The 22,154-nt window shown below is 37.3% G+C and overlaps 1 protein-coding gene across 1 annotated transcript in view; it reads right to left on the bottom strand.

Moving 5' to 3' along the window:
• Positions 1-22,153, bottom strand: part of TTC6 (tetratricopeptide repeat domain 6) — a 56,748-nt gene extending 34,595 nt beyond the window's left edge. The window contains exons 1-8 of the mRNA XM_067467841.1: positions 22,054-22,153; positions 16,042-16,082; positions 14,107-14,120; positions 7,822-8,284; positions 6,109-6,238; positions 4,188-4,363; positions 2,363-2,499; positions 2,065-2,234 (exon numbers count right to left, since the gene is read on the bottom strand). Of these exons, the coding sequence (XP_067323942.1) occupies positions 2,065-2,234; positions 2,363-2,499; positions 4,188-4,363; positions 6,109-6,238; positions 7,822-8,284; positions 14,107-14,120; positions 16,042-16,082; positions 22,054-22,153 (1,231 nt within the window). The remainder of the gene's footprint in view (positions 1-2,064; positions 2,235-2,362; positions 2,500-4,187; positions 4,364-6,108; positions 6,239-7,821; positions 8,285-14,106; positions 14,121-16,041; positions 16,083-22,053) is intronic.
• Position 22,154: the final 1 nt, after the last annotated feature.

Raw genomic sequence — 22,154 nt, 5'->3', positions numbered from 1 at the left:
GTTTGACACCACTTTGACTGCCATGGTCTAATTCTGTGGAACCTGGAAGTTGCAATTAGGGGAAGCATCAGCAGGTTTGGCAGAGAAGGCTAAAGACCTTGTAAAACTACAAATTCAATGATTCTGTAGCATTGAACCATGGCAGTTAAAGGGGTGCCAAACTGCATTAATTCTGCAGTGTGCTTTCAGCAGAAGGCAAAATCTTTTATTCTGATAGGCCTCTGAAAGTTGAATGTTTTAAAGAAAGGACTTTTAAGGGGCTGTTGTATTATTCTGAATGTGCCTTTAATTGTTTTTAAATTTTGAAATTGTATTAATGTCATAGATAGTTTTCATTTTAAGTTGCTATATTTTATATATTTTAACTATATTGAATTGCAATTCTAGTTTTAGGGGAAATGTGGGGCTTAAATAATGTTCACAAACCAATCATCTTTAAAAAAAAATACTGAAGGGATTCCATGACACCTGTGTGTGTGTGCGCATACACACACACACACACGTGCGCGCATGGGCAAAGGTTTCCCCTGGACATTATGTCTAGTTGTGTCTGATTCTGGGGGGTGGTGCTCATCTCCATTTCTAAGCCAAACAGCCAGCATTACCCGTATACGCCTCCAAAGCCGCATGGCCAACATTACTGCATGGAGCACCGTTACCTTCCTGTCGGAGCGGTTCCTATTCATCTACTCACATTTGCATGTTTTTGAACTGCTAGGTTGGCAGACAGACAGACAGACAGACATACAGACAGACAGATATCACAAGCAATTTTAATCTAATGAGAAACAAACCTGGAATAGGGCAATAATTCTAAAATACTTAAGTGGGCTACATGCAGAAGGTTTGTTCAAACTCCAGTTTCCCTTCTCTGTCAGCTACCTTATCTCTTCCCCCTAAATCACTTCCAAGGTTATCTTCAAAGGAAGTAAGATACCACAAAACAGGCACATCTACACTTGTGTCTCTCTTGGTGTGTCACTGGGAACACTAACAGAATCAAATCAGGCAGAGGTCAAACACAAACAAGAAAAAATATTACAAGTCATCTTTATATTGAATAGCTCACTTGTTTGAATCCCTAGGGGACAACTGCATCTTTAAATAAACTTTCAATTATTCTCATCTTTCATCTTCCTCTTAGTCCCATCATTCATCTTCCTCTCGGTTGTCCAAAACTGACACTTTGTATATTGGGGTGGGAGTCAAACAGATAGTACAGAACTACAGCAATCAGCATTCCTTACCATTAGCTTACTCACTTTTTCATCTTCCTTTCTTTTCCCTTGCTTATCTAAGTCTTTGCTAAGTGTCTTCCAACTGTCAATCTGCTTTTCAATTCCTCCCTCTTTTCTCAGCACCCCTCCCCCTCCCCCACCACAAAGCTCGATATGGTTGTGATAGGAGAAAGCAGACAGCATCTCCTCTGTCCATTACACTTATCTATTGTGATTTTTTCTATAAAGTTCCCTGAAGCAACTATTGTGATGGATGGAAAAGAACTGAGCATGAAAGTGGTGAATTTCCTGACAGAACTTTAGCCAAGCTATAGAGTTTTGTTGAATAGGAACAGAAAACACACAGCAAGGGGCCATACAGAAAACACAAAGAAGAATTAGTGCTTGTACAAGGTCATAACTCTCTTAATCACATCTGAAAAATGGTAAATTATCTGTTTATGCCCAAATTCAAAATTAAAAATCTTTAAAGGGGGAAAATGTTTGCTAGTGGAGAACTAGTTTTTTTTAATAAAAAAAACCTCTCAAATTTAGGAATAAAAGAACTAGTTCACATAATGAAAAACGAGGAGTAGGCAATAGAAATGGTCATGAAACACTGAAATACCGGTATATGCAAGCTTAATTGAATGTTTGACTATAGTAGTTAGAGCCTGCTAAATAGAAACTAATCGTATTTACTTTAAAATGCTCATTTTTTACTTTAAAATGTTGATGAGCTTACAGACACATGGACTATGAATTCATAACATCCACATATGAAAGTAAATCTTTCAACAACTATAAATGCATTTTGGCCTATATGTGAAAACTATGGGAGAAATACCGGAAACACTGAAGTCCTGTAAGGCTTGTTTTGGATTCAGCTTTCGCAAAATGCAGCCTCTGTAGTAGTAGGCAATCCAATTACAAGGATTCAAATGAATTGCAGCACACAAGTCTTCAGCTGCCTTGTCATATTTCCCTAGTTGCAGATATGTTCTTCCACGATAGGTCCTAAAACATAAACTCAACTCAACAATACTTTCTCTACATTACAACCCTAACTGCATTACTAAAAGTTAACTTTGTTTCATTGCTGAAACAACAACAGTTGCTCCAGTCCATAGGCTGCAGGTGCTTACCTTGCCTCAGCATGGTTTGGATCTTCTTCAACCACAGTTGTAAAATCATTAACAGCTGCAATCCAAGAAGATTTGTTGAAAGAATATATTCCATGCTTCATAAGTGCATCTGTTCTTCTCGGATTATAGTAAAGACACTACATTGAAATAAAACACACAGATAACGTTTCCACAATTCTTATTATATCAGACTCACCACATTGTTTGGGCTTAAAGCATATCACAAATTATTCTATGGTCAATCCATACCTTCTAATACATTCATTATTTACCTAAAATGGCAAAGGCTGAGATCCTATACATTTTTCCTGGAAGTGCATCCCAACGGCATAATAAGGGTTACTTCTAGTAAATTTACAAATACTAAATAAATTTGAATTACAATATTTGATTTGAATACAGCTCACAGTACAGGCAGTCCACAAGTTACAAACAAGATGGGTTCTGTAGGTTTGTTCTTAAGCTGAATTTATTTGTAAGTCAGAATAGGTACATTTCTTAAGTGTAATTCCAGCCAAAAATATGTGTTTTTTAACTCTGAATAGCAAAGGAAAGGATTAACATCCCTGTGATATTTGTTTTGCTGTCTCTGCCCCTGTTCAGAAGATTTCACCTCACTCTCTGTCCTTGTGGCAGTTGGATTTTGAAACATTTGAGTTGTGGAAAAATTGTTTGGTGATAAAGCTTTGGTGGAGACACTTTCCCACATAAGTTTTCCAGGAGTGAATTTCCCTTCCTAGGGGTACATTTTTCGCATTTCCTATTGTTTCACTTCATTCTTTACTATAAGGCATTTGTAAGTCAGATGCTTGTAACTCATGAACTGCCTGTACTGTAATCGGAGAATAAATCTTATTTTTATTCTGCTGCATGCTGTCAGGATTAAATGCACTTTGACTTATTAAAGCTCAAAAAATAAGATGTACCATGTCACCCATTTTATATACCTGTTTTCCAAATGCCTAAAGGCCTCCTTTTCTGAATACCTTCAACAACAAAAAAAGCTGGGTATCTGTAGCTGGAGTCTCTGCATTGAGAAGGGGATTAGACTTAATGTCCTCTGACTGGACAATTTCTAGTACAAGCTTGGAGGCTGCAATAGCTCTCTATAGAAACCTATAGAGAGGTCATGAAGAACCATTTCGAATTTTTAAAAAGTTTTTTTGATCAAAGATAAGTAAAAATTCCAAAGCAGCCAGGATTAAAACTTCAACATAGTTACCAAATTGAAATCCCAATTTGAGTTGGTGAAACATAAGAATTTATATCACCCTTTCAGAAACCACAAGTAAGTATCCCATCCAGAAATCCTGGACAAGATTGTTGATGTGTGGAGGCCTGACATTAAGGCCCCAGACAATTTTGAGTATTGAGTATATGTATATCTGTGTAGTTAGGGTCCACAGCCAATGCTGAGAGGGGATAAAAAGATTGCACCCTGTATTCAAATGAAAAATGATGAACTACCTTCATTCTAAGCCCGCTAGAGAACAAGGAGAATTAAGGTTAGATGTTCACATTTGTTCTAAAGCACAGAAGGAAAGATGCTTGGCTTTCCTTCTGTTGGGGTATAGCACCACTTCAGAAGTTTCCACTAATTTCTATATTACCTCAAGTAAATATATTTAAAATGGGAATGTGCTTCCACTGATATTTTTTTTTAAAAAAAACTGTCAAAGGGTATCCAATCAGGGCATTTTCTGAGATACACAAATGGTACAATGACCTTTCTCAAGTGATATGCACTTTAAAAGGCTCCAGCCAGGTGTAGACATGGGAAGGAGTGAAGGAGAAAAATAAAATAAATCTACTCAGTAAGACTTACTCTGGTATAATCCTCCATTGCCAATAGTAGGTCTCCTTCTTCTTCATGGGCTTCACCTCTCTTGTAATATATTTCATCATCTGTAGGCCTGCTTCTTGCAGCAAGAGTGTAGTTAATAATTGCTAAAGAATTCTCTCCTTGCTTTCTGTATATATCTGCTCTTGAGAGATATGCATCTATATATGAAAATTAAACAAAACAAAACTTTAAACATTCCCATGATCCATACTGACTTGTAGAGATATTTTTTTCTAAAGAAACCTTTAATTTTATTTTTAAAGCAAGTCTGAGAGGCAAATCTGCAAACATGTCAAACATCAATCTTCATTAGAAATTGATAATTTTAAATAATTTTCCCATCAATATTTCAACTTTCTAGTTGATGTGTCCAAAGAAAACAAAACTCTATATACCTCCCAGGGCTCCTCCCGACGGTCCAGTAGATCAAGTGAATGTTGTGGCATTCTGGTTCAGAGCTCTAAGCCTTGTGGGCTTTTTCACATTCCCATACCCAATTATATCCTACATATACTGGGATTTCAGCATTAATATGTTGCTGGTTATACCAAATTTTTGCACTACCCCATCTTTTCACCATGTGATTAAGCAGTGGCATGCATATAGTTTTCCCTCCACTTCTGCCACTTAAGTTGTTTTATCATTTATTGAGTAGTTTCTTATTTGTTTATATATTATTGTTGGCACTGAATGTTTGCCACTGTGTATTTTGTTGTGAACTGCCCTATAGGGCGGACTATAAATAAAGTTTCATTCATTCATTCATCCCATGAACTCCTTAGCACTACTAAATACATTCCTTGCCCAGTATCAACATTCCTAGAATTGCACATTATTTCTATTTTCTATCTCAAGATTTTAAAAAGTTTTATGTATAACAGTACTCCTAAAGTAATATAGTGTCATACTGGTTGTGCACTACAACTCTAAAAGAAATGAAAAAAGAAATCAATCTGGTGATTATATCTTTTCTATTTATTTCATTATAAAAGTGGTGGGGTTTTTTGTATACTCATAGTGCTAAACCAATATAAAGCTATGCCACTGTAGTATTACAATTCTAAAAAGAAGTGGGGGTGAGGGATTAAATCTGGTAACCAGGAATGAGACAAAGGAACAGCGGGAAATCTCCATCACAATGGTTATACCTCCATTAAAATGTCATTTAGAAGGCTTTTTCAAGTATAAAGCAGAAGAAACTGAGACATTGGATACATATACCTTGTTTTTACTCCAGCCTATATTGGGATCGCCTCTTGAAATGGATATAAGCCGCTATGACTAGTAATAGAATTTCAGGGAGGAAGGGAAACAGGACAGGAAGAACATCACTAAGAAATTACCCAGTAAGTATAGCTCCAGCTCAAATCAATCTCAAGGTGATTGTTCAGTCTGGAGAAACTTATCACCAATGTGCTTTTTATTAATTAAGAGAAATTTCAACTCTGTTAAATGATATGGCCTAATACTATAAAGGCACAAAATCCTGCCTGCTCTTAAAAGCTAAACAGGGTTAGGTCTGATTCATACCTGAATTATGAACCACCAAGGAATATCAGTTGCCAATAGCTAAATTTCAGGTGAATGCAAAAGGAAACCATCTCCTAGTATTCCTTTCTCAAAAAGAAAAAAAATCCAGTCACCATGTCAATAGGCAATTTGGAGGTGCATACACGTACAGATAAAAAGTCTATATCTGTGTTTTCCACTAGAAACAATGGATATCATGGTATGCTAGTGATCTAAATTGTGGTCAATATACACTTTATGTATGTTTAATGGAACTGTCATAGAACAAGACTTTTTAAAAAAATGAGTCTTCAGTATGTCACACTATCTTGATACAAAGAACGTACAAGCCTGAGGATCAATTTTTAGATAGCAGATCTTCAAAGAGACTTACCTGCATGGGTTTTATTGTACTTAATTATAAAATTCAGGTCTTCCAGTGCTAGAAGAGTTTCGTTTTGGTAAAGGAAAATTAAATGCCTGTGCCAATAAGCATCAACCAATGATGGTTCTAAATTTATTGCCTGCAAAAGCAATGAAACAAACAGAAAAAGAGCATGACGGCTAGTTGTACATTCTAATGAAACAGAGTTACCTTAGGCTTTCATTTGGGGATGCATTATTTCACTTATAAATGACTTGCTTAATCTAAACTCAGATTCTAACTCTACCAAATCAACTGCACAGCTGTTTAAAATGATATATAGTTATGTTGAATAGGTTATTCATCCCCCTAAGGGTGAGAAAAGCGGTATAGAAATACTGTAAATAAATAAATAAATATTTCTATGTACAGCAAATTCTTTGTAGCCCCATCACAAAATTCGGGTATATGTAATTTAACTATTTAGCAGACAAAATCACTAATAACACATATCTTTCAGATTTTTTTTCATTCTAATGCTTTCATTTGTTTTGGAATCTATGAACATAAAAAATATAACCTGTGTCAATTATCATATGATTGACAGCTAAAAATCTAATTGTTTACTTAGCTTTTTAGAGAAGTCATTGGTTTTATCTGACATTTATAAATCACCAAAAATATATATATATAAAAAGCATTAAAAAATAAACCACTCAAGACACAAAAAGACAGAGATAAAATTAAAAATAAAAATAAAATTAGAGGACAGTACTAAAATCAGAGAGAAACATGAAACTTCTATTCTTATGATATGATCTTGATATTTTCTAAATTACAAATTATTCCATAGTGTGGAATAATTAAAGTGGGATCAAACTGCTATAATTGTATAGTGTGAAAACTCACAAATTTTAAAAGTAGCACATATTGATGACTAAAAACTCACAGCCACTTGTTAAAAGTTATCTTGCATTATAAGCTTTTTAATATAAGACTTTATTCATGTGCTCTTGCTAACATCCCTTTAGTATAGGTGCATAGGGGGTCCTTGATATCCACTGGGACTAGGTTCCAGAACCTCTACGGATAGTCTTTGAATACTCAAGCCCCATATATACAATGCCAAAATAACATGGTGTATCTTATATAAAATGAAGAAAAAAAATCAAAGTTTGCTTTTTGGATTTTAAAAAAGGTTTCTGAAACCATGGATGATGGAATCCATGTATGGAAATCTATAGCAGTGATCAGCTATATACCATAAATTTCCAAAGGTCCTCAGATCCTTAGCTCTGTATCAATATGTTATCCAAGTGCGTGTATATCCATACAGTTATTAGATGTGTCATTATTATTTGCTTAATCAGTGTCCTTTAGAAATTGTTGGATCACAAGACCCAGTAGCCCAAGTCAATATAGCCAATGATGAGGAGTGCTGAGAGCTGCAGCCCAAGTGGAAGTCAAAGATTACTTGATTTTCACTCCTGTTCTACATGAAGGTTCCAGATACCTACTTACGATGCATGCCTTCTCTTCTCCTCTCCCAACATAAAGACTTTAGCAACTGTTAGGGTGAACACAGCAGTGCATAAAATAATGTACCCTACAATGGCGTTATATGAAAGAGATACATATTCTTTTTGAACCTATTTGACACACTTAAGAAGTCATAGCTATTCAAAGTTATAAAAAAAGGCATTCGTAGCTAGCAAAATCAGCTAATATTTCTTTTTCACTAACTTTTTCTAAGTCATCCATAGCTGCCTGCAATTTGCCTTGTTTCCTATAGATTGCTCCACGCCTACAATAGTTGAATGCAGAAGAAAATCCTTCATTTATCTCTCGGGTTAGTCGATCAATTTCAGATTGACACCTATCATTTTCATCTGTTTCCCCTCCTAACAGAAGAGGATTCACTGTGTCAGATAGTTCTTTTTCCTTTATTTCATCTTCCTTTTTGCTTGATGACTCCCCATCTTCAATAAATGATGGACTGGGAGGGTACAATTCATCAAACCACTTATTCCAGATTAGTTTGTACCAATTATATTCATCAACGTCTTCGGGTGTTCTGCCTTTCTCTTTTGCAAATTTCTCATAATCTAAGTAACAAGGCAGACTTGGACTTCGATAAAGGCGAACTACTCGGGACACTTTGATACTATATTTTTCATGTGCATGAAGCTTCCCAAGAGATGCAGACCTGAACAGAGTAAAGTAAAGCAAAATTCTAGTCAATATGCTCATCACTGATATAGTGAAATAAGAACAAACTGTTGGAATATATAATTTGAAAGATGTTATTCAATATAATATTTAATAATATACTGTAATCATTACACTAAACTGTAAGAACACATTGCTGAAATAATTTAATAATATGCTCTGTTTTGGTAGATAACACTCAAATTTTGGCCCATATCAGAAAATGTCAACCAGAGGTAATCCTGTGTACATTTTGAAAACTCCAGAAAGAAATGTATATCTTAACTCAAAGTAGCAACTTCAAATTAAGATGGCCCAATATATTTTATAGACAGAAAATCTAGATAGGACAATCCTTTCCTTTTTCTTGTCTTACAACACTGATGGTGAACCTTTTAGAAGCCAAGTGTGGGGGGGCACTTGGGGGTACTGGGGTGAACTCAGGTGAGTGAGCGGGGAAATGAATGGGGGTGGGTGAGCAGGCAAGCAGTGAGAGGATGGGAAAGTGGGCAAGCAAGTGGGCAAGCAAGCAAGGGCAGGTGAGCAAACAAGTGGGCAAGGGGGGCTGAGCTGTGTGGGGGCAAGTGAGCAGGGTAACGGCGAGCAAGCAAGAGATGAGCAAGTGAGTGGGGTAGGTGGGAAAGCAAGCCAGCAAAAAGGGCCCAGATTGCCCCTTCTGGCACATGTGTGATAGACTCGCCACCACTGCACTAGGGCAATTCAGTGCTACAAAAGGTAGCATATACTACTCATATATAAAGGACCCAGATATGCAAAACTGGACCAATTTAGGTGCATACAGAATGCCTTCTGGGGTTTCAGTAAAATGCACCAGCTCTACTCTCTTGTGCACCTCTTTTTCAGGCAATGCACTTTAATTCATTTTGCCCATCACTATAACTATTTCATACTATGGTGCTGAACCATAAATAACTAACCATTTGGGTTAGTAGCACACTAAACTCAGCATCAGATTTTTGCTTGATAGCACATTTAGCCTATGGTGAGGAATATGACACCATTAAGCTGGCAACTCATTATCAATTTCCTGTTACAAGCACTCCTGCAGCACCTTCTGTTGGAAGGGAAACAGCATTGATTGCTGTATAGCAACTCATTTATGCAGTACTACTCAATCAGGAGTATGCAATGTTTCTTTGGGATATGAGTATGGATAGACCAATATAGCTTTTCTCCTACATCCCACCAGTGGAGCCAATATGTTATTGGGAACCTGGAAAGTGGCCATCTCTATTGTGGCACCCCAGTTATGGAATGTCGTCCCTCAGGAACACACAGTTGATGCTGACTATGATGCTATTTCAGTCCAAATTCAAAGCAGAGGTTTTCATTACAGCATTCAGGGACTAACTGGTTTTATCCATATCTGCAAATATGCATGGATTCCATTCTTTTCAATGGCTTGAACTGGTTTTAAATAGTTTTACATAATAAATATTTTAATACTTTCTTATTGTACTCAAGTGTTTTAAATTGATTTTAGTCTATGCTGCCTAGAGAATCTTCCCAAATAGTAGATTAATATATCAATGAGTAAATAAATAAAACAATAAACATGTGAAAATGAACAGGAGAACAATACTTCTTTAAGGAGGAGGCTGGAATGTCAGCTCACACCAGTCATAGTAAGAGATGTTGATCGTTTTTTTCATGATTGATTTTAAAAAAAATGATATATAAAATTGATTCATTTCTCCACCCAGGCCTCTTAGTTTTAATTGGGGTTATCAGTATTCCAGCTGGCCTACTTCAGGAGACCAATTCTGGTGCCTCTCAAATAATTAGATGTGAGTTGTTTTCCAAACATTATCTTAGAAGTTTACAAATGACAGACACATTGCCATGGCAAATCTGTGATCCTTTCCAAGGCTGGTGATAGAGAGAAAAACCATACCCATTTATAGCCACTCTAGGCAAGAAATCACCAACTTCAGAGTGCTCTGCCTGAGGACTGAAATGGACTCTATAGAAAAATATTAAAATTATAACATTCTTCAAATGTTAATAATATTGCAACCTTTTAAGACTTCTTGGGGATTCATTTAATTTCTCACGTATATTTTCCAATACATGAGGAGAAACACGTTTCCCTGATTTCTTCCTTCCTTGTGTTTTCTTTGGATAAATAATATATGTGAGCCCAGCTTTTCGTGATGCTTCAGCAAGAGAAGTGTCATCCGGAGCCTGGGAAGGTTGGGAAGGCGCTTCAGGCTCTGGGGTGGAGGGGAAAAGACTTTTTCTTGATCTTTTCGTTAGTTTTCTGGAATCAAACCCTTGATCTGTAGTAGGAAAAATATCTGTAAGATCACGGAGATCCTCATCAATAGAAGTAGGAAGGCTCTGCTGAAGTTTTTCTGGAGATACTTTAACTTCTGGAGTCGAAACACGAATATCTGTTGAAGAAATATGTTTCTTCATAACATTTATCTGTTCCATAGTGGTTTTGAAATCTGCAGAAATTTTGAAATCTGTTGTGCCTCTGTATAATGACAATTCTGGTGAACTATTTGATCTTTTAAATGGCTCTATCTGCAAGAAAATTAAATTACAATTAATTTAGTATTTTTGTTGAAATATCTGAAGCAGCAATCAATCAATTAATCAAACTATACATCAAATGCAGGTGCATGTTAATATATTTAAATGAAAAATGATGTTTTCATATTAAAATAAATTAAGGAACATCCTTGATCTAAAATTTCATATGCACATCTGAGCCAGGTCCAATTGCTAGATAAGCGTATGGTTTCCCAGTCTTTTTCAGAGTTACACAGATGGATTACCATGAAATCATTCCCATTAATAAAAATCAGAAGAGACTACCATAATTTATTCTTTAAAACCAAGAACCATAGATTGCATGCCAATATAAAAAAATCTTAAGACATGAAAAGTACGATGTTTGGTAAAGATGTTCGCTTCACAGAACAATAAAGATGTTCTGTTCGCAGAAATGTTTTTACCAGCAGGAGAGGACAATTGTACGACCTCCTTTCCAAATCAATATAAGAAGTTTGTTTCCAAAAGGTACCAAATCTCCCCTAAAAGTTGAAAAGTGAGTTATAGATGGCAGTACATAGTTTGCTAGTAGATACATTTTGATAATTTTGATGTACAGATCAAAATTATCAAAATGTATCAAATCACTTTGGTACAGGACTTGGAAAACATTTTATAGCAAAAGAATGCATATACTCAGTACATTTTTCAATTCCTATAAAATTTGTTCAGATGGATTTGGTACCTTATGGAAACAAGCCCCACATATATGTTCCAGATTATGGAGAATCTCCAAAGCAGAATGGAAAACTAGCAGAGAGACCAGACCAAAAATATATATCTTGTACAATTTCATCCTTTATATAGAAGAAAAATAGACTAGTTTAATTTCCAAATGTGTCTATTCAGATTTAGATTTAAAAAGCCTTTGGGGAAACATACTTGAATTTCTCTAATTAACCATGTTGTGAATCTAAGCAAAACTAATACACATAGTTTTTAAATTCCACCTGTTTCAATGTATTCTTAACTCAGGCTAAATAATGCTACTGTTAATACACAATGTTAACATCATCTGATGATTTCGCTTACCCGGGATCTGTGAATCTGTATTTTAAGGAAGAATTGATATAATGGCTAAAATTCTGAATTATATGTTTATGAATCCAAGTATTAGTCTAAATTACTTCAAATCATTCCCATAAAAAAATCTAACAGCAAACTCAAAAAAGAGGAAGTGTTATCCTTTATTCCCGGTAAGCATACTTGAGAGTCAATATGGGGTAGTGGTTCGAGTGTTGGACACTAAGGAGACCAGAGTTCAAATCCCTACACAGCCATGGAAATCCACTGGATGGCCCTGGGCAAGTCATGCCCTCTTGACCACAGAGGAAAGCAAGGGCAAATCTCCTGTGAGCAAATTCTGCCAAGATGACCCCATGAGAGGCTTGCCAATGATTTGCCATATATGAGGAATGACTTGAAGGCACACATGAGTAATACTTGTGTTTTCAAGTCTCAAAATACATATTCTGACTTCATATATCCATATCAGGCAGCCCTTTATAGTTAAAATGAACATATTCCTACTTTCTTTTTTTCTTGCTATGTGTAAATCAGTCAGTGTCGCAGATGGATGATAAAAGCGACAGCTCCCCTGGCGGGCAGAAAAAGTTAAATAGCCTCTAACTGTTTGTCTATATCTGTTGTGTGTCGATGGCATCGAATATTTGCCATATATGTGTACATTGTAATCCACCCTGAGTCCCCTGCGGGATGAGAAGGGCGGAATATAATACTGTAAATAAATAAATAGTAAACTGTGAAGTGGTGAACAAAGAAGATGTTATTAGCAAATATAGTCATCCAGAATTCTGGTAATAATAGCATCTAATTAGTGTAAATCAGTCATAGGCAAACTTTGGCCCGCCAGGTGTTTTGGACTTCAACACTCACTATTCCTAACAGCCGATATGCTGCCTGTGATTTCTGGGAATTGACGTCCAAAACCTCTGGAAGGGTGAAGTTTGCCCATGCCTGGTGTAAATGCTATAGAACAGAGGGTCTAATTCAATCTAATTCAGTCCAACTTTGCTTTGAGTTCATATTTTCAATATTGTCAAACAGTGCAATGTTATGTAAGCAAACTCAGAGTTCTCAATTAACATCTTCAGCATTACTTTATTAACAAAAAAGATACCTGAGGCAGAAACAACTTGGAAAGAGGAGAAAAAGTGTTTCAATCACAAAGAAATAACATGTAAAGAGAAATGATAGGTTCTTATATCACCAAAGGAAAAAAAAATCAATTGAACATATTACAGCAAACCTTTTACTTAGAACTAACAATATGCACCTGTGAAAAGAAACACCAGGCTTAGGTATGTCTTGCATAAGTCAACAAAACAGAGAGAACTTCCTAGAGACCAGTTGAAAGTGCCTTTCAAAATGTACATAGGAATGATTCTCCCACAGCCGCCACTTCTGTCCTCTACAACAATATCCATATTGATGGTTAAACTTACAGAACTGGGAATGTTTAGCCTGAAGAAGAGAAGGCTGAGAGGGGATATGATAGCCATGTATAAATATGTGAGAGGAAGCCACAGGGAGGAGGGAGCAAGCTTGTTTTCTGCTTCCTTGGAGACTAGGACGCAGAACAATGGCTTCAAACCACAAGAGAGGAGATTCCATCTGAACATGAGGAAGAACTTCCTGACTGTGAGAGCCATTCAGCAGTGGAACTCTCTGCCCCAGAGTGTGGTGGAGGCTCCTGCTTTGGAAGCTTTTAAACAGAGGCTGGATGGCCATCTGTCAGGGGTGATTTGAATGCAATATTCCTGCTTCTTGGCAGGGGGTTGGACTGGATGGCCCATGAGGTCTCTTCCAACTCTTTGATTCTATGATTCTATGAACTATGTTTCACTAATGTTTTGGGGAGGGGGGAATCTATGGACATTGGTTTGGCTGCTCTCCTTTGTCTTCTTGCGTTTCTGTTTACTTTCTCCTGCTTCTTGGCAGGGGGTTGGACTGGATGGCCCATGAGGTCTCATCCAAATTTATGATTCTATGATTCTATGATTTGATATGCTTGTAAGGGGTTCAGGGGCAGGTGCTGTTTACTTTGCCCACTATAAACAGGTGCATATGACTATAGCAGGTTTGACAAAACAAAGCTCAAACTTTGGTTACGTTATTATTTATTGCAGATGTGCTGCTGCAACCCAACACCAAAAGAGTTCTCTCCTTCATCCCTCTCTCAGTGTTGATGTTGCTAGAAAATGAGAGGTTGATACTTACCATGAATTGTTATTCTAAGAAGGATGAAGGAGCAATCCATAATCTGTGAATTACTCTTTCATCTCAGCTAACTGAAGCAGGAATCTAAAGTTCTATTTCATTTCATGTGTTGATTCCTCTTCCTTGCCACTTTTTATATTTACTGATTTGCCAAACAGTCACGGTTACTTTACTCTCCCCCTCTTTTCTATTATTTTCTATTCTTTGCTAGTTATATCTGGACTAAAGTAGGGCAAAATATGGTGTTGACAAATGATGATGTACTAAACATAAACAGAAGTTACAAGATTCAGATGGCAATAAAAATGAATCCTGTTTGCCTTCACTGAAAATCCTGAAATCAATGCAGTCAATCAATTGGCCATTAAGTGTTCCCTCCTTCACCACCTTACCAATGCTGATGTGCTAGACAATATCCAGCCAGAGAGGAAAAGGAGGAAAGGGGGAACTATGTGAGTGTAAAAAGAGTTTGAAAAAGCTATAAAATGGTTTGCTACTAAAGTATGTCTGTATAGAACAGATACCTGGGTTGCATTGATTTTAAATATAATTTTCTAATAAAAGTATTCCAGCACACTGGGTAAAATGGTGCTAAGGAATATAAATAATAAAGATGACAATACCTCTATATCCTTTGGAAAAGATGAAAGCTGTGGACAGGAATTACTCCTTACATCTTTTGTAAGACTCTACAAATAAAAATAAAATAGATACTTTTAAAAAATATAATCAACACATTTTTTTCAACTAAACATGTATCTGGTATGTGAATATTTATAAAGACTATGTTAACTTTACATCGTACATTTTCAAAAGTGTATTTGACATCAATGCATAATTCAACCTGAAGCTCAAAACTTATGTTGGGAGTGATCAATTGTATGAATTTTCTTTCCAATTTAGATCATCCTTTTCCTAACAATTGCATGTTGAAAAAGGAAACAGGATTCTACATAAAGACAATTATCTGCAATTTATTTTCTTCACCTGTGCAAAACAAAAACAAAACATTGTATCTAGCTGCACACTTGAAGCAATGTTGGATATAAGGGAGTTTAAATCCTACTTTCCTAGTTTGAACACTTATTTGCTTTAGCAAACAAGATACCAGAAATCACTTCTATTTTGTTCCCCCATGTCTAGAGATGTACAAACACTGTAAAATTAATGCAGTTTCGCATGAATTTAGCTGTCATGACACAAAGCTAAGTAATCATGGAAATTACAGATTTACAAGATCTTTAGCCTTATTTATTTTATTATTTATTTCCCATATTTCCACCCTGCCCTTCTCATCCCCGAGGGGGGACTCAGGGCGGCCTCTCTGCAAAAGAGTGCTGGTACCTCACCAAACAGCAAATCTCAGGATTCCACAGCATTAAGCCATGTCCATTAAACTGCATTACTTCTACAATATAGATTCACCTTACAAGATTGCTTCCTGTGGGGCCCATATGCTACATTTCATCCATTCCTGAGTTACAGTATAAAATACTTTTATAAATAAGTACACAAACATTCCTTGGCAACAAAAAAATATTTGCCAGTTTGCTGGATAAGGAGTGATGAAAAGAGCTACAGGAGAACTGGTCCCATGCTCTAACAAGGTGTATTTTTTATGTTAGGTTTAGAAAGGGGACATGGTATCCCATCTTTCTTCAGCTGGACCATTGAACCGTCTGCATATGAAATGGATAACTGCTCACAACTAGCATTCACAAACTATGCAGACATAATAACTAAGAAACGTCCTTTCAAAAGATGAATTTTTTTGGCTTAGAAAATATGTTAATATTGTCATGTATAAATTCTAATAGAGTATAATGTCCTTCCAAAGTGATTGATATAAAACACACAAAACTTTTATTTAGATAACATAAAACCAAATACAAAAAAGCATCAGATTAAATAACATACAGACAACACAATACATACCGCAAACAAGCTGTCGAAGTCTTCATCGGACTCCACTTTGTCTATATCTCGAAGATCACAAGAAAAGTCTTCACAAATAACCCCATTAATTATATTACTCTAGGAAGAAAACTGAGTTTGTTTTACTATTAAAACAACAGGAAGTTGAAAACCATAACATAATTTCACTTTGACCCAATGAACTTGATTTTTTTTAAGTTACATTTCCCCCACCCCCAAGTCTCACAATCCCCCCGTAGTACCACAAAACAAGACAGTCAAGAAAGAGCTAATAGAACTTATGTGTAAGGGTTTAGTGATAACATATTCCATGTCTGCATTCCACATATGTGAACATATTCCATGTCTTCGAATTTTTTAAAAATGGAACAAAAGTAGTTAGATGTCTACAAAATTTCAAAAGAAGACGTATTTTCCCTTGATAGTGTAAAGTCTAACCAATAGCAATAACCAAAGCAAAAACAATATTAGTTATTCTGTATATCTGATGAATGCATCGGCCACGCATCAGGGGCTTTTCTTCATTAATGGTAACTTTCCAGAAAGTGGAAACAACTTTCAGAGATGTCTAAATGACCCCTCTTATATTCAAGTGATCCTATAATAAATCTTTCTGTGGTGTGTACTGTTATCTACCATACATATTCACTCCAGAAAGTCAATCTGGGCAAGTTTTACATTTAATAAGACGCAACAGGTGCATGCTTCAAATACAATTCAGAATTTTTACCTCATACTTTGGAAATAAAGTTTTCTTCATTAGAGACAGAGGAGCAGAGAATTTTTGTGGAGCTGGTGTCCAAAACATTTTGAGGGAGCCTGGTTGAAGTTTGACCTTTAAATTAATTGAGGGGGAGGTTATTCAGCATGACATATTACAAACATTTGGTCCTAAGTGCATTTTTTTTCTTACGTAGTAGACTGCACACAAGTTATTGTGCTGAAGGATTCCAAAACAGTGACTGTAAACTCAATCAACATTAACATCATTAAAATACCAAAACTATCCTGCCTTTGAGAGTTGTGAATTACAGGTTGTTGGATATAGAACCTCCATTCCTACTCATCTGACTACGTACAATGTTGTAACACTTGTCTAGGATGTCCATCAACACATATCTACAAACTATCATTCATGTTCAAGGAGTAAGCCCTTCCAGAACATGAAAAACTGGGGGAATTTTGCTCAGGTGCCAAGAACCCCTCTCTTCATAACAGCCCTGGTTCTGTTTTGCTGGAGCTGAACTTTCTGTCTGTTAGAGCTGAACCAGAAATTCATACATTTACCTATATACATAGGAGCATATTGTGTGTAACTCTGGGTAGCAATCTCCTTATAGATTGCACTGGAGCAACACAAGTTCAATCCGCCAATCTTATTGAGGGAGCATGAAGGTCTTCCCAGAAAGAAAGAAAAAAGGGGGGGGGGGAGGATGGTTAGAATGTGAAGAGACAGTAATCCAAGGAGTTATCATGATGATATATAGCACTTGGACAAATGAGGTGAAACAGAGTGTTACATTTTCTATCCTTACAATATATCACAGCAATTTAGCACATATATAAATAAACATTTTCCCCCTTTAAGATATGCCAGGTCAGAGTAGCATGTTCCATTTCAAAGGATAGAAGTTTATCAAAGGAAATTGTCAAAGGCACATTAATATATCCTTACTTTCTTTCCTAATAATTCCAGTTGAGGTTTTTCAACATAAAGCTCAGCTGCCCTTTGCCACTCTGACATAGTTTCTAGTGCAGGAAACACATTAATTTCATCTTCCTGGCTGTCCTGGTATACTTCAGAAACAGGGAGTCCTTCATTACAAATTCTGAAATAAAATAAATACTAGTTAAACCACTGGCCTATTTCTAATGAACACAATATAACAATGCAGCCCACGAAAGGTCTTTTCCCCCTTGAGCAGCATCCCTTCTTGCCTGTGAAAAGATAGCATGACGGTTGGTTACCTGTCTCACATCTATAGGAAGGCAATTCCAGAACCTGGAAACAACCACTGATAAAGTCCTCTCCTGTGTAAGGTTGAGACAGAAAGGTGTTCCCAAACTATTGAAGCCAAGGGACCAGCCATTCCAACGATAATGTTTATAAGGAGATATGGAGTGGGGATATAATATTGTCTCTGAATCTGAGTATTGTGTCTCCAGAGAGAGCAGAAGGTGAGCTGTGTTCTGAAGATCATTGTTGATGCTTTCACTGTACTTTCTTTTTGAAGGTGGCAGGGTAATGTTTGTTACACATAGTCTAAGACAGTGGTTCCCAGCCTTTCTTACTCATGGTGGAGCCCTTTTTAGAATCAGACTCAATCACGTTGCCCCTTAGGCGTTTCCTACCATGCCAGACTACACAGAGAAGCCATTGAAATCCGCAAGCATGTGGACAATTTCAACAGAAAGGAAAAAACCATGAAAATGAACACAATCTGGCTACCAGTATTTAAAAAACTCTAAAATCATAACAGTAAATAAAGAACAGCACTCAAAAACTGGGGCACTCCAAACAAGAAACAATCAGGGACAGCTAATTACCTCTCAACAAAGGATTCCCCCAGGCAGTAAGAAGCCACACCTTGAAACTGCTAGGCCATTAAATGCTAATCAAGGTGGTCAATTGAAACATTCATACCTACTTCCAACAGACAAGAGTTCTTTGTCCCACCCTGGACTTTCCACAGATATATAAACCCCATTTTCCAAATTTCCAACAGGCCTCACAACTTCTGAAGATGACTACCACAGATGCAGGCAAAACGTCAGGAGAGAATGCTTCTGGAACATGGCCAAACAGCCCAAAAAACTTAGAACAGCCCAGTGATTGCAGCCATGAATGCCTTTGTCAATACATTATCCATCATATGACTTGCTGGGTTGGGTAATGGGAGTAATGAATGCCTCACTGCAACATGGCGGAGTTCCATCTCATCTAATTATGGTGAGGCTTTCGCTTAAAGGACCCACCTACAGTATATACAATACTGTATATAACTACCAGCTGTTCTTTGGGAGTTCTGGAGCATGTGGTGGCCTCCCAGTTACAGGGGTTCTTGGATTAAATTGATTGTCTAGAGCCAATCTAACTTTCGGTCTGACTATGAGACAAGGCCAGCTTTTGTTGCTTAAAGGAATGGCCTATGCAGGGAACTGAATAAGGGAAGCATGTTCATGTTAATTCTCTTGGATTTTTCAGTGGGTTTCAGTATAATCAACCATGATATCCTTTGGAGCCTTCTATCTGGGATGGGGCTTATTGACACTCTTCTGCAATGACTCCTGAACTTCTTGGAAAAAAGAACTCAGAAATTAGTGCTATGTAATTTTGCTCAAGGATCAATTTTGTTCCCTATGCTATAGAGCATCTATACAAAACCCCTGAGAGAGACTATCTTGAATTCTGGGGGTGGGTGTCACTAATATACACTGTCTTTAAATCTATCCCACCTTTCCCTCCAATTCCAAGGAAGCAAGCTCTGTGATAAACCAGTAGCTGTTGTCAGTAATGTACTAGATGAGGTGAAACGAAGTGAAATTTAATCCAGACAAGACAGAGAATCTCCTGGTCACTCAAAAGGTAGGTCAGGACATAGGATTCATGCTGTCACCTTCTCCCTGAAATCTCAGGTGCATAGCCTGGGCATGCTCCTGCTCCGATCTGACCCTCATGCTCAGGATTCAGCAGGGGTCACCAGTGCGTTGGCACAGCTAAAATTGTTGCACCAGTTGTTCCCATTCTATGAGACATAAGATTTAGTTATGGTGACACTTGCCTTGATTACATCCTATCTGGATTACTGTAGTGCACTCTATATGGGTCTGTCTTTGAAACTGTTCAGAAACTTGAGGAAGTCCAAAATGCTGCAGCTAGGTTGCAAACCGGGACAGGTTATATGGAGCATATAACCTTCTTGCTGAAACAGCTCTGCTGGCTACTGATCCATTTCAAGACAAAATTCAAAGTGACAGTTATAACCTTCAAAGCTTTATAAAGCTTAGACTGTCTGAAATACCATCTCTCCTTATATGAGGCAGCCAAACCTTTAAGATGTGTAGGAGAAAACCTTTTTGAAAAAGCTAGTCGAAGACATATTCATAAACAAGTAACACAAGCTGAAGGTCGAGTCTACTGGAAAGACAAGCAGCTGAGGTCAAAAACTGAGAGATACAACAGATCCAGAGGTCGAGGAACAAGACACATCAAAAGCCAAGAGATCAAACCTTATCCAGTCAAAATAAGTGAAAAGAGAAGTGAAAGTACAAGCAGAAGAGAGCCAAAGTTTCTAACAATGCTCCTGCTGCACAGACAAAAATGAACTAAGGATTTAGCAGCAACTGTCCATTCTTAAAATTCCATTTAGCTTACTGTGATATGTTTGAAAAGTTCTCAGACACTTCAGCTAGTCCAAATAGCTGCAGTCAGGTTGCTAACTGGGGCTGACTACAGGGAGCGGACAACCCCCCTGTTGCAGCAGTTCCACTGGTTGCCAGTTTGTTTCTGGGCACAATTCAAACTACTGGTTATTTCCTTTAAAGCCTTCAGCAGTCCAGGCCCAAGCTATTTGGCTGAGCACATCTCCTTGAATGAACCTGCCTGGGCCCTGAAATCTTCAGGAGAGGCTCTTCTCTTGGTTCCACCTCCATCTCAAGCTGGTGGGAATGACAGTGAGGGCCTTCTCTTTCAGTGGTTGCTCCTTAATTCTGGAACTCCCTGCCCAGGAAAGCCAGAATGGCCCTCTCCCTGCTCTCCTTCCAGTGGTAGGCTGAAACCTTTTTATTCAGGCAGGCTTTTAAAGAAGGTTTTAAAGATCCAGTCAAGGGGTGCTGGGGTTTTAAGGTTTGGATATAGGTTGTTTTGGATTTTAACTGTGATTTTAAAAATAACATTGTTGTTGTTTATTGTTGTTTATTTTTGTTTGTAGATTTTAAATTGCATTGAAATGCTTTTAATGTAAGCTGCTGAAAGCCTTCAACAAAACTTTGGTCTTGTTTGGTTCTAATTACTAAAGAGTACAAAACAAAACAGAAAAAACAGTGATCAAAATGCCAATAAGGATGTGTTTAAGCTGAAGAAAGAAACACAATGATACAAACAAGCTCTAACCCTTCTGAATACATTTAAATTACAATTATTTTCCTTGATGCATGCTGACAGTGACATCTACTGGTGTTTCACAAAATTATCTCACTAGGAATTATAGGCAAATGTGCTCAGCTTTGGCAAATAAATGTTCACAAATCAATATGGTCGAATACCATCCATTATCCACTGACCTAATAGAGTATCTCCCCAATGAGTTCCCTTATGAAAGCTTTATAATTATTATTTCTGTGTCTTTGATTATTCTTGTGCAATGTTTGCTTTATCTAGAAATCTGAAATGCTCATAAATCCAATTTGTCTACATGAATGGCTGAAATAGTGACATATTTCCTTTTCGATGGTTCAATGGACACACACTTTGTTTCATATATAAAATTATTTAAAATTACTTTCAGGTTAAGTGTACTCATATAATGTGTATGTGAAACATAAATGAATTTCATATTTAGAAATGCCTATCTACAAGACATCTCATTATGTATATGCAAATATTCCAAAATCCCCACAGAAAATCTGAAATCTAGCATAGTGGTCTCAAGTATTTAGGATAAGGGATACCCAACCTGTAATGGCAAGTGACAATGATCATGAAACAATATAGGCAATACTTTGCATTAAATTATTGATTGGAAGTAATGGTTCCGGTAATGGTGGAAAGTAGCAAGATCTGGAGCTGCGCTTGAGAAGAACTTAAATCCGAGGGAATCCAAGCGCCTTTTCCCCTCCTCACTCCCCCAACTCAAGTAAGGAGATCCGGTGTAGCCAGGGGTCTGGAAGGAGGCCCGGGCGATCCGGTGATTCCCAAGAGAAGGGAGAAAGGGAGGAAGAAAGCAGAGAGGGAAATCGAGGTCGAGCGCCGCCATTGCATCGCGGCCGGCTCCCTCAACTTTTAAGACTCACCTGCTGTCGGGGCTCCGGGGTTTGCCTCGCCGTGGCCGGCTGGCATCTGGACCGGTGCTGCCGGGGGTTCCGGGGGAGGAGAGGCAGGCTCGAGCTGCATC

This window comes from Anolis sagrei, chromosome 1 (genome assembly GCF_037176765.1).
Source record: "Anolis sagrei isolate rAnoSag1 chromosome 1, rAnoSag1.mat, whole genome shotgun sequence".
In the NCBI taxonomy this organism is placed as follows: domain Eukaryota; kingdom Metazoa; phylum Chordata; class Lepidosauria; order Squamata; family Dactyloidae; genus Anolis; species Anolis sagrei.
The sequence above is the reverse complement of the archived record's forward strand: the minus strand, read 5'-3'. Positions and strand labels throughout refer to the sequence as shown.